Source organism: Pelodiscus sinensis, chromosome 2 (assembly GCF_052426305.1).
Source record: "Pelodiscus sinensis isolate ZL-2025 chromosome 2, ASM5242630v1, whole genome shotgun sequence".
In the NCBI taxonomy this organism is placed as follows: Eukaryota; Metazoa; Chordata; order Testudines; family Trionychidae; genus Pelodiscus; species Pelodiscus sinensis.
In genome coordinates this window covers 55,920,155-55,933,241 of record NC_143053.1, presented here as the reverse complement: position 1 = coordinate 55,933,241, position 13,087 = coordinate 55,920,155, and the positions used below count along the sequence as shown (strand labels likewise).

Sequence of the window (13,087 nt, the reverse complement as noted above, 5' to 3'; positions counted from 1 at the left end):
GGGTCTCTCCCTGCATCTCTGGGTCAGCCAGTGCAGGGCCATGGAGATTACGTTTTTTTAGAAAGCACCCTTATCCAAAGCACTTTACAACAGTTAGCTAATGGTACAAACAATATTTGGAAAGGACCTTAAGTGGTCCACCGAGACCCTCAGCAATTTTCAAGTGGTCTGTGAAAAAAAAAAGATCACTTTATGAAAGATAAATACTTCTTTTGGTAGGGGAGACATACCTGTGAAGGATCTGCAGAGGAGAGGACTAGATTCTTGGAACCCAAGTCCACTGAAGATGCCAGCCATTCATGATGGAGGTGGAGAGATAGGAGCTTCAAGGTACAGAATTTTTAGTGGAGGTGGGGGAAATGTAACCTCGGTTCTCTTATGAAAGAAACCCATGAAATGGCATGGCTACAGGAAAGGGAAAATTGAGGGAAAAGAGAAACAGAAGGACAATGGTTTAAATGTTACTATCAAAACAACATTTTTGTTTGTGTAAGCTGCATCTCCACTTGGATTGTTGCTGGTACAGTTCTATTTGTTTGTCTATACCAGCAAATATAAACAAGCCCTGAAACTTCAGAGCACTGGAGAGAATCATATATGGAAAGGCATATGTACAAAAGGTACAGAGAGGGAGGAGGGATGTTGATGGAAGAGATCAGACTTTTATGTTAGTATATATGCACTTGTGTTACTTCATAGTGACTTGTTTGTAAAACATTGGGCAGAAAACTGGATGCAACCCTTTATCAATAATCTATAACATATCCTCACTCTCAGAAGCCTTGGAGGAAAGACCAATTCTCGCTTACAAACAACCCCCTCGCCTCAAACAAATACTTTTCAGTAACCACGCAACACACCTCCATCATAATCATCCAGGAACCCATCCCTGCAATCAGCCCTGGTGCCAACTCTGTCCACACATCTACACAAGTGATTTCATCACTGGACTCAGTGACATCAGCCACCAAATCAAAGGCTCATTTAACTGCACATCCATTAATGTGATCTATGCCATCTAATGCCAGCAAAGCCCCACTGCCATGTATATTGGCCAAACTGGACAATCTCTGCAGGAAGGAATTAATGGACACAAATCAGATATCTGAAACGGCAACACACAAAAACCTGTTGGAGAACTCTTTAATCTTCCTGGACACTCATTAATGCATCTCCAAGTCGCAGTTGTTTTTCAGACCAATTCCACAAGCCAAATACACAGAGAAGGATTGGAACTTAACTTCATTCACAAGTTTAATTCTTATGCTAATGGTCTGAACTGGGATAGAGCAGTGGTCCTCAATGCGGTGCCCGTGGGTGCCATGGCGCCCGCTGGGGCATTTATGTGCACCCGCCAAGTGATCGGGGCCGGCTCCGGGCGCACGGCCCTGCCCCCAAACACAGACAAAAGGTTGGGGACCACTGGGATAGCGAATGGCTCACACACTATCTTCCACCTTTTAATGATTTAACCAACCAAACAATGGAGGTGTTAATGGTTCTTAACAGCCTCTTGTAACTATTTGAACTATCTACTCACTGTCTCACTTTTTCTTCCTCCACTCTCCTTTTATCCTCTTCCCCATCCCCGCCCCTTCCCTTATTTATTCTTAGATCTGGACTTATTATACTCCCGATTATCTGAAGAAGTAGGTTTTTCCCACGAAAGCTCATGATACCATCTACATGTTTTGTTAGTCTTTAAGGTGCTACTAGACTATTTGTTGTTTTTTAAGTTTTTCCTGTTACAGACTAACTTGGCTACCCCTCTGAAGCTTTTACTTATTGTAATTAGTACCACAGAGGTCATTATAGTCTGGTGAAATAAAATTCCATACTGTGAAAAAGTTAAAAAGACTGAAAAAGAGATTACTATTTTAAAATTAGATGGAACATATACAATAAAGTACCAGATTAGCATAGTTTCATATTCACTAGACCTAAATGTCAAGAGATATATTTAGCCTTCTGTTCAATCCCTATAGTCTACAGGGGATGAAGGGCTGTCCTCAGAGGACAGCTACAAACTCCCCTGGTGTATGAACAATCCCTGATGGCATAAATAAGACATCTGTTTTTATGCATCTAACAAAAATGTTCTTGACAGTAACTTTTGGAGGTGATAGAAATGTAGCCGGGTTAGTCTGGGGTAGCTGAAGCAAAATGCAGGACATTGTCCTGCATTTTGGAGGTGGACTGCTTTGGCCAACCACCTCCTGGCAAAGGGTATGTCTACACAACAACATCTTTTCGAAATAATTAGCATTATTTCAAAATAACTTTGTCTGCGTCTACACAGCAGGCAGTTATTTCAAAATAATGTCAAAATACTGTCAAGCCAGTGGAGTTCTTACTCTGACTCCTGTAAACCTCATTGTACGAGGAGTAAGGGAAGTCGGCAGAAGAGTGCTCTATTTCGAAATAAGTGTTGTGTAGACACTCCCAATTCCAAAATAAGCTATTTTGCAATTAGCTACACAATTGATGTAGCTCAATTTGCGTAGTTTATTTCGAGTTAAATCCTGCTGTGTAGATGCACGCACCTGTACTATTTGCTCTTCGGAGAAGAGCCAGAATAGTTGGTTGGTAATCAATTCCATTTAATGAGATTTAGGAGGTTTTTTGTTTGTTTTTTTTTTGTTTTTGTTTTCTGCTGTTCTTTATTGTCTATAGTTGTAGCAATTGATTTGATAGTCTCTGCCTTTGAACTTTTTCCAGTTTTGCTGGTTGTGGATACATTAAAGGGGTTCTGCAACAAGAGTACAGGGGTAGGCAATAGCAGATCTGTGTTCCATTCCCAGTTCTATCGCTGATAAACTTCTCTATGCCACAAAGCATAATTTCCTTACCTCAATTTACCCATCACAATTAGGATAATAGGAATATAAAATATTTGTAAAGCGCTTTTAGACATTGGATGGAAAGGGCTATGGAAACATAAAATAATTATAGAATTCAAGAATCCTTTCAAACGCTCATCAACAAAACAGTCTTTTGCAATTCCCTCAGATCTTTGGAAATATCTTCAGGAAAGACACTAATGACTTTCAATACAGTGAATAAATCTAACCATTTTTATTTGTGCTATTTATAAAGTGAGTGGTTTTTATTCAGTTATATTAATTCTAAGACTTTGCACTGTGAAATCCATAGATCAAAGAAGAATAACCCTGCTTCCAGCATATATTCACTTCCAGTGGGAACCAAATACAAGTTTGGTAAGAAATGTATAATGTATACAATTATAGTGTTTAGCTCTTGTCAGATGCTGTTAGAATTGAGGAGTTGTAGAAGGGGCAACTCTAAGGGCTTGTCTACATGGATAGTTAATTTGTGTCAACTGTGGTGTGAATCTACCCCACGTTAGCCTGCTTACATACTAACTGTGTTTGTGGACACTGCTGACATGCATTGACAGTTTGTTAATGAGCTTTGATCTAGCCCTTTTTGAAAGAGGATTACAGCCTCAGCTGGCCACAATCTCACTGTCCCTGTGGACAAGCCCTAACTTGTCATTGCATTACAATATAGTTTTCTTGTTGAGCTTCCAATTTCCTTTTGAAAATAATTTTCTCTGTGATAAAACTTCTTGAATTTCTGGTGATTACATACATTTATTCAAGGAATACTGTTTACAGTGAAGTGTAAGAAGAAATATCACCTTTTTCAGGCAGTTAAAAACCAGAGAAGCAGTGATTGATAATAGTAAAAGTCACTTATTTTGAGTATACTGTCAAGTATCAGGAATTATTTCTGTTCTAAGATGACTGAAGAGTCACATGAACAGATGTTTCTTGTTTTTGTTTTTTTGGTGGAGTTGGTGGTTTTTGTTTGTTTGCTTGCTTTTTGCTCAGAATTTCCATTTGTCAGTTCAGTTTCATGTGACTAGCTATCTGTTAGAAATGTAACACAATAGTACGCCCAGGGACCGGCACCTATTTACTCATCATACTTGAATTGAATAGGATTCCCCTCTGGCATACCTGCACGTATTTCCTGGGGTGGCTTGGCTCTTGATGGAAGCCCATTCAGGACACACGGCTCTAATGGAACCCCGACCGCATTTTGGTCCCCAGCACGACTTTTTTTCCTCAACATGTTTTTTTTTTTTGCTCAACAAGTTTGAGCCTGGAGTACCGGCAGCTTTTTTCTTACAAAAAAAGCAATGAATTAAATCAAATCTTAAGTGTTATATATAAATGTTTCACATTTGCCTATTGCATGAGCCGTGTGTCCCGAGTGGGCTTCCGTCAGGAGTCTCCTGAGTTGCTGGCTAATGGCTGGCCTTAAACTTTTTGGTTTTTTAATTTTTACATTTTATTAACTAAGGGTATGTCTACACTACCCTCCTAGTTCGAACTAGGAGGGTAATGTAGGCATACCGCACTTGCAAATGAAGCCCGGGATTTGAGGTGTACCGGTAGTTCGGAATAGGAATCCTAGTTCGAACTACCTAGTTCGAGCCCCGTGTAGCCACGCTGCACGGGGTTCGAACCAGTGGGGTTTTAAAAATGGCGGCTCCCCGCTTATGCAAATGAAGCCCGGGAAATTCAAATCCCGGGCTTCATTTGCAAGTGCGGTATTCCTACATTACCCTCCTAGTTCGAACTAGGAGGGTAGTGTAGACATACCCTAACAGACAAATCCTCAGAACACTAAATGTACAGTGTCCTTTAAAATTCTACAACTAGCTGTAATCTTCCCCACTCCCTCTGTCATTTTGATTCATAGACTGAGCCAGAAATACAAGTTTTACTGCTTTTTCAACTCCCAGTTGATTTCTTAGATTTGTGTGAATAATATCAAATGATGACATCATTCTCTCTGTGTCTGCAGAGGAAGCTACTGCTGTGCAAAGTTGGCTTAGCAAATGAAATAATTCTGTTTTAAGGTGCCTGGCTAATCATTGCCACCAATTCAGTGGAATGACTTTGTTCATCATCAGTAAACAGAACATTTACTGATTGTATGGTTTCACTCCAGCCCTGAAATGTATTGTGACTAGCATAACTGAGGAGTGATTTTGAGATGCCATGTCATGACAGCAGCAGCAGCATCTTCAGAAGTTAGGCATCTACCTGTATATTTGGGGTTAATAATGTTTGCAAGAAAATGAGGTAGAGTTAGTGCTTGATCCATTCGCTTCTTTATTGCCTGTAGTTTAACTTTCTCATGAGGTAATTCTTTCATCAATGTCTCTTGAAATGCCTTCAATTTTCAACAATATCAGCAATGCATCAATAATTGCTCTGAAGTTTGTTCAAGGCTATGGTAATAGGTTTCAGTATACTCTACATTCCTCTTTAATCCAACATTAGATACTTTGAACAAGATACTTCCATCCATTTAATTATAATTTTCTTCACAAAGTTTTATGAGAATGGGACAGTTCTTAAATAAATTGTTCAAAACAATCAACCACCGAATTCCATTTAATATCTTAAAGGAGTAATTAGTGTGGATATTCCTGCTCTCTTAGGTGAAGATGATGCAGAATGGTTGTTATGGAAATATTTTTGTGATTTCAACATTTTCTTTTATTCCTGGAGAAGACCAACTTAAATCTTTAGCTAAAAGATGCATTAAAAGTGCACTGCAGCCAATGTTATTAAGGAGCATGCTTCCATTTCTTCTTCTGAGTATCTTCTCATCTTTCATTGTCTGTGACAGAACTGCACATATGACAATTTTTGCTCACAGTTTATGACTGCTTTCACTACCACTTCTTTTAAATATTCTGTTGCCCTTTGCACATGTTACTTCAGTCTTCTAAGAAACAGAAATTGAAAGCCCAGAACTTTCAAGAAGCAAGAGCTAGTAGTTAAGCAGACAGACTAGAGGTATTAGACTGTAAGTGTAGGTGTAGCGTGTTTGTGGTGAGATTTAATTGTAACTGCTATTTTTAAATGAAAAATGTAGTATTTTATTATTTTTAAAAATAAATCAAATTTAAATAAAATACTGATATTTTTTATTTTTTTAAAAAGCATTGGTTTTTATCCATCCTGGGGTGGAACTGAGACAGAGGCTATGACTGGCTGTCAGAGCTGGGATTAGAACTGAAGTAACTGATTGTCAATCTTACACTCCACTGAGTAGAATACTGGTCTATAAATGGTATGATGAGATCAGAGAAAAGATTACTTGAATGAACTCACGACAATGTCACTACATTTGAACCTGAAAATAACTTCCAGTAAGTATGGAAAAACATCTGTGTTGTTTTCATTAGAACCTTGGTGTCCAACCATTCTGAAGCAGCAGCATCTAGCCACACTCAACCGGCCAAATAGCCACATGTGGCTAGTGAGTTGTGTGTTGGACACCATGGCATTAGAAGACTGTCTCTGAAAGGTGCTACTTCTAAACTCATTTGACCATATTAACTACTTAAACATTGTTATGGTGGAATATCAAGCTAGCAAGTACTATTTTTAGGTTAGTTTGGTTCAAACTAACAATTTATATTACTTGGAAGGATTAATAGGTAGCAAATTAATCTGTCAGTGTCTTGTACAATAGTTTATTATTTGTAATTATAATGAAATATAAATGTCTCTAGATGAAATGCATATCTTTGTTATTAAAAGCCCCTTATGTAAAAATATGTCTACAAGTGGTCACAGATGAACTAAAAAGCAATATGAAAAAAGTAGGAGAAAATGAACAATAGTGGGACTGTAAACCAGAGAGATAACAGTTTTTTATAATTTAACAAAAATATTATAATTTAAAAATATCAGTATCATACATGTTTTTGGCAACTTTTGCTTGTCCACTGCCCCTTTCAATGAGAATTAGTTTGTTGAGATGTTTACCATTTTAAAATACATATACTGTCAAGACTTGATTTCTAGACTCTTTCTTCTCTTTATTGAGGTTTTAAGTTGAAAGTGGAATGTCATATTTTAGTGTTAGACCAATGATTGATTAAATATAAACCAACCTTTCAAATAACTCTGCTAAAGACGTACTTCATAGTAAAGGTACTGATGATGTGCCTGAGTTAGTACAGTAGAATTAGTGGTTTTTTCCCCCTCCATAGGTCCTCACCATTTCATAGATCCTTTTGCTGGAGCTCCACCTGAATACATACAGAGACTTTCTGAAATGAAATCATTTCAGTGTGAAACTATACGCCAAGAGAAAAACAAAACATTGAAAAAGGGCAAGAAGCAAGAGACATGGACAAGCTGATGGGCAAGAAACAAACTCTTGTGTACACTGTTTTGTGAGCTAAGATTGTTTTGCCCACTGAAATACAAAAGCTTTGCATTTTAAATACAGTAAGATACTAAATAATGTTTTACCTGAAAACCCGTTTAATGTAAATAAACTGTAAATACCAAATCTTGTGATATATTTAATAAATATTTTATATATTTATACAGAGCAGTGTGCAGTGTTTTCATTACAGTCATAACTTGAGTCTTAAAGATATAGATTACAATTTGTAAAATGTAAACATCAAATGTTAATCTTTAAATGTACTGTCAAAAGATAGTTTCCATTATAGAAGTCTGTTTTCATGGGTACATATAGCTGCTTTTTAGAAGAGGAGTTAATATTATCAAAGGTCTGCTCCTCATTTAATCTTTAATAAGTTTATTTCTGTATTCGATAAAAGGGTAGTTTTATATAATTTGTAATGAACTTACTTTACAGTTTAACATATGGAATTACTAAAGGTACTGTTTGATTAGTAATTGTTTTGATCACTTTATTAAAAATGAAGTATCTGTTTGTAGATTTGTTTGCATGTCTGTCTTTCATTGAGTCTTGTTTCATAGTTGTAGGAAACCAAAGAAAGCCGTTTCCATGACACAGTAAAATTAAGTAGGAAGAAAAATTTCCACTGGGTGGCATAGTTGCTCCCATATAAAATCCACTGTTTGTATATCATTAATAAACTTTGAGTCCAGAGCTTTTCGCTTTAAATAAAATCCTTCTGCTGATCTGGCAATTAAGAGGCTCAGGTGGGAAATGGAAATCCTTCCTCCACAGTGTGTTCCTTCCTTCTGCCCAAAGTCATGACAGCTTCTCTGAGGGACTGCCTTCAGAATTGTGGGAGATACGCAAGAGAAGAGATAGGTTTCCCTGGATTTTCTCCTTCTCCTATCCCATCCCAAACATTCTGGGGAACCCAACATACATTTTGTCTGTAAATTAATTTGTGATTGCTTCATGCCATCAGAGAGAAAGGTATCTTTTGGAGGGGTAGAAGCAGGGAAGTGCCCTGAAAACATAGCTTCTGTGTAGGGGTCATCTCCCCTGAATCTCTTGAGATAGAACTCCCAAACTGCTTCAGAAGTAGAATGAGCAAATCCTATATTAATGATGAAAGAATTCCTAGGAACTGCAGCTTGAAAGCTCAGTTGTCTTCTCTATGTGGATTATTACTGCTTAGAGGAAATAATATCCTTAACTGCCATAAACTACTTTAGGCCAACATTATTTTTAAAATATGCCCCTAATTTTCTGCAAGTAATTAGAAACATTTCCTGCTAGGCAGAGAAGCCTACAAGCAATGTCTAATGTTATTTTAAATCTATTAATAAAGCCTAGTAAAACAATACTTCAAGTACTGTGTATAATTAGAAATTTGATGATATCTGGTTCTCTTACAGGAATGCTCAGACTTGCAATACCTGTTTTAGAATATAAAGAAAAATATGACTTGTAGTGTTTGAGTAACATCAGGTATCTCATTGTAAAAGTCATGGTGTTTCCCTTTCCTGGTTTGTAACTTGATATTTTCTGATATTCTGTCCAAATCTAACCAAAGCAAGGGCTAGAAAATAACTGGAATATCAAATGCCATTCTCCTATTGGTAAAGACTATATTTTATACAGGTTGAAACTCTCTTAACTGAGATTCTTTGGTCCAGCAATGTCCATGGTCCAGAAGGGATGTTGCAGGACCAGAAAGTCCCAATGAAGGCCAGTGGCAAGGATCCCTGTGGGATTGGCAGAGCAGTGGGCTGCCGGCAGCAAACTGACAGCAGTGTTGCCCAGCACGTGGCAGCAGGGCTGTCCAGCAGGGTTGGAAGACCCGGCGTGTGGCTGTCTGGCAAGACTGGCAGTCATGGTAGCTCAGTGGAGCAGGAAGTCTCAGTGCGTACGGCTGCCTGGCATGTCCCAAGGCTTCAGCATGGCACACATGGTAGCCCGATGGGTCTAGAAGCCCCGGTGCAGGGATGTCTGGTGGGTCCCAGAGTCATGGCAGCAATGGCTGCCAAGCAGGGTCATCAGCACAGCAAGGCCAGCAGGAGGTAGGGAGCAGGCCGAGAGGCCAGAAGATGGATAGGGGTGATGATGGCAGGAGTCCAAAAATTACCTCCCCTGATCCAGCAAAATCCCTCATCTGAGACTGGTCAGGTCCCTGGTATGCTGGACCAGGGAGGTCCAACCTGTATTTTATATAGCATCATTCGACTCAAAGGATCTTAGGGCATGCTAATCAAGTAAATCTATACAGCTTTAAAATAAACTTCCCTGACCACTGAAACCTTGGTCATGTATGGTATTTGATCATGTATGGTATTTTTCTTACTGTGAAAACGATGCAAAAATGCAATGAGAATAAACTAATACTTTTCTGTTTTGAATGTTTAGTGTCATTTAGTTAAGGAAGCATATCAGAGCTTCCTGGAAACTGAACACAGACATCAAATGTTTGCCTATTGGTGACGTCAAATAGTATTATATTTGAAGAAACTGCCAAGAAAATTGGATTGCCTGTGTTTTTGGGCTGTACCTGCAGTCTCACAGAAGATTCACTGAGGGAACATTCTATGCAGTCTGCTTATAGGGTGTAAAAAAGAGGCTGAAAATTTGGTAGGAAACATCAATTTGCAAATTCTCATAGTTTGTAAAATTTCACAAATTAATTTCACCCTGTGAAATTACATTGGAGTTCTTCTATGAAAGTGATGTAACCTTTACAAATACTCCTAACATTTTATCCTGAAATTTAGCCTAACTAGGTGGTAAATAATATGGTAATTGACTGTTAATATACTCTTCATATGACTCTTAATAAGTGCCAAAGAGTAGATTTGTAACATGTCATGTGTCATGAGTAGATGGAAGTCTTTTTTTTAAGTCATATGGCTTAATTTTTTATGATCTTTCTGAAATCAGTTTGTAGCTGTCGGTACTCTACCTCTCAAATTCAGACTATTGATGCATATGAAACCATTGCTGATAAGCGCTACATTAGAAAGATTCAGAGAAGTCATGAAAATGGGTAGAAGTACAAGGCATTTATGGGGGTATGAAGAGGAGACTCAATCAATATTTTATAGCCTAGACAGAAGAGTCAAAGGATGTATTTAGACATTAGGAAAGGTAATAGGAAACTAGTCAGTCTGTTTTTCATACTGTTCCAACATAATGCTAGAAGAAAGGGTCACTTGATAAAATGATAGGCAACTTTTAAAGTAAAAAAAAAAATCTATTCAACTTGTGGAAGGCACTGGTGCTGGAAGTCTTTGTTAGTCTTTGCAATGACGTTCTATTAATAATTGAATTGTACCTGTAAATTATCCTTAAAAGCCCTGAAAATGGTCTGAGACCTGATTAGCGGGGCATCCTTTTCCTGTTCAATCTCCCTCCCTAGTTGGGAAGCAATTGCTGTTCATTCCTGAGGGCTAAAGGTTCCAAGTCCAGCAGCAAAGATTTCCCAGCTAAGGACCCCAGGAATTCCCTCCTTGTTGGAAGTCCGCTTAAGCCTTGGAAGCTTTCACAACATGGTGTAAGATATTTTTATTTGGCTTAGTTTTGGTTGGGACACCTGTTTATTTGCATTTGCTTATTACAAAAAGATGGTGTTTTTAAGGTTACCAAATTGGGTGGTTTTGTGTAAATTAAAATTGTGTTGTGACTGTAAATAATTGCTCTGCTTCTATAGTAACAGGTGCTGTAAAAGTAATAAAAGATATTTCCTATTTTGCTTTTTCATGCTTGCATCCAGAAAGCTGTGGAATGAAATTACAAACAGTTGGCACCAATATGTGAAGTTTTTGATTGGTTAGCGAGTGGCTGTTTAATAATACTGAAATAAATGGTTTATGTCAAAGGAAATGAGCCCTCACTGCCTTATTTGGTAACCAGCCTTGAGTCTGTGAAAGCTAGAATTAGGGTCTGCCTTAAAATAAATATTTAAGGTTCCAACAGCAGATTTAATTATTTTAATATAACTGTGTTGCAGTTTGCTAAGAGCTCTTTTACTGATTCTTTTGTTTAAAGAACAAAGCATTGATTCTCAGTACTTCCTTTAGTTTTAGCTAGACACAGACAATATATTAATATAACTAAGATACAAAATATTGTTTTCCCTGGTATTAATATTGATCAGTTCAAAAGCCCAGGTAGACAGAAATTGCTTTATAAAATTTGTTTTTCTTTGCCTTGGGAACTCATTCTTCTTTTTTTCCTACCCTCCAGTCTGATAAATTAGGTCTGCCTTATTTTTCCTATCACTTCCTGATATAGGATCAGCTCTTTTTAAAGTAGCTTTCTCTCTCAGGGTACATCTACACTGAAGGCTAAAGTTGGTTTAAGATACGCAACTTGAGCTATGTTAATTGTGTAGCTGAAGTCGAAGTAGCTTAACTTGACTTTTGGTGCTGTCTACACAGCACAAAGTTGAAGGAAGAACACTCTTCCTTCAACTTCTTTTACTCTTTGTGAAATGAGAATTACAGAAGTTGGAGTAAGAAGCCCGTTATTTTTAAATTATTTTGAAATAACAGGCTTGCTGTATAAACATGCACTCTGTTATTTTGAAATAAGTGTGCAGTGTAGTCATAGCCAGTGACTTAAGCAGGTTATTTATTAAAAATTGGCCTTTTTTCCCTTAAAAACAATAACTGCTTTGCTAACACTGGACTTCCATTGTTCACAATTTTAATTACCACTATCAGGACCCATTATTGAAATGTTTATGTATTTGCTAATTTGCACAAACATTTAATAGAAATTTCAATGAAAAATGGGCCTGTTTTGAACCCTACAAAACATAAATAAATTTAACATTTTGACATTTCAGCTGAACAGCTGGATGAAGCTTGTCTTGATGAGGAAGGCTCTTGAGAGGTGGTCCCAGACATAGACTTAAGAGATAGGTGCTGCTGAGTTTCATGGATGAGCTGACATGTTTCAGGTCAGGTAATTGCAATAGCACTTCTGTTTAACTTTTTTTCAGTGGCTGAACTCTAATGGTAATAAAATGAAGATGCTAGTACTCCTGCTCATTTCTGTAAGATTTCTAAGAGGCTTCTTAAATCATTGTTATCATAGGTTGGAATGGCTAATTCAGAGCTGCTGAAGCACATCAAAGTCATGGGAGTTGCAGCCTCTGCCTAATGAGTCCTAGTTCAAATTTCATGCTGAGGAAGGCTGAGTAAAAGTTAGATATGTTAGTTTATGAATTTGACATTCTTCTACAAATACATGGAATTGCCAGGCTGCATAGGGGCTAATGTCCGCTGAAACAACACTATTAGAGCCCCACAGAAGCAGCCACAACTATTCAGCTATTATCTTGTAGAAATTATCCTTGATAAAAGCAATGGAATGTTAACCCTTTCCTGTCACATCCACACAAAAATGGTGTTCTCCTAGTCGGCTCATGTTTTACCATGAAAATGCTTTGCCCATTGGAGTCACACCAGTCCAGTGATCTTTCTATAATACGCTGAAGCTTAAGAAATGTAAAGAAAAATATTTGGGAGCGGGGGAAATGAAACACTGAGTGATTGAAGGGTCTTAACCTGACTCCAGTGAGAGATCTGCTGCTGAGATGGTGAGGAATCTGAATGTGGTACAAACAACACTTGGATCCAGCTGGAGATACATTATTTGTTGGAAGGAAACTGGACCATCCTCCTGCCCACTTCCCAGAATGTGAAATGTGGGTGCCCTGCCTCCTCCTCTCTATCCCACTCTGACCCTACAATCATGAAGAGCTAAATGTTCACTGGTGGCAGTAAAATAGCTCTTCCATTATAGAATACATGGACCTGAACTCAGATCATCTACTAATTTTACTACAGTAGAATCTCAGAGTTACAAACAACAAAGT

At 37.9% G+C, this 13,087-nt stretch overlaps 1 protein-coding gene across 4 annotated transcripts in view; it reads left to right on the top strand.

Moving 5' to 3' along the window:
• Positions 1–12,239, top strand: part of C2H8orf89 (chromosome 2 C8orf89 homolog) — a 32,773-nt gene extending 20,534 nt beyond the window's left edge. For 3 of the 4 annotated variants that reach the window (XM_075919794.2, XM_075919793.2, XM_089776231.1), the window contains 3 exons: positions 220–330; positions 3,154–3,218; positions 7,046–7,349. In XM_075919794.2, coding sequence (XP_075775909.1) covers positions 220–330; positions 3,154–3,218; positions 7,046–7,197 — 328 coding nt within the window. In that variant the 3' untranslated portion in view covers positions 7,198–7,349. Of the gene's footprint in view, positions 1–219; positions 331–3,153; positions 3,219–7,045; positions 7,350–12,052 lie in introns of those variants that run through there. The other variant, XM_075919796.2, reaches the window with a different exon arrangement.
• Positions 12,240–13,087: the final 848 nt, after the last annotated feature.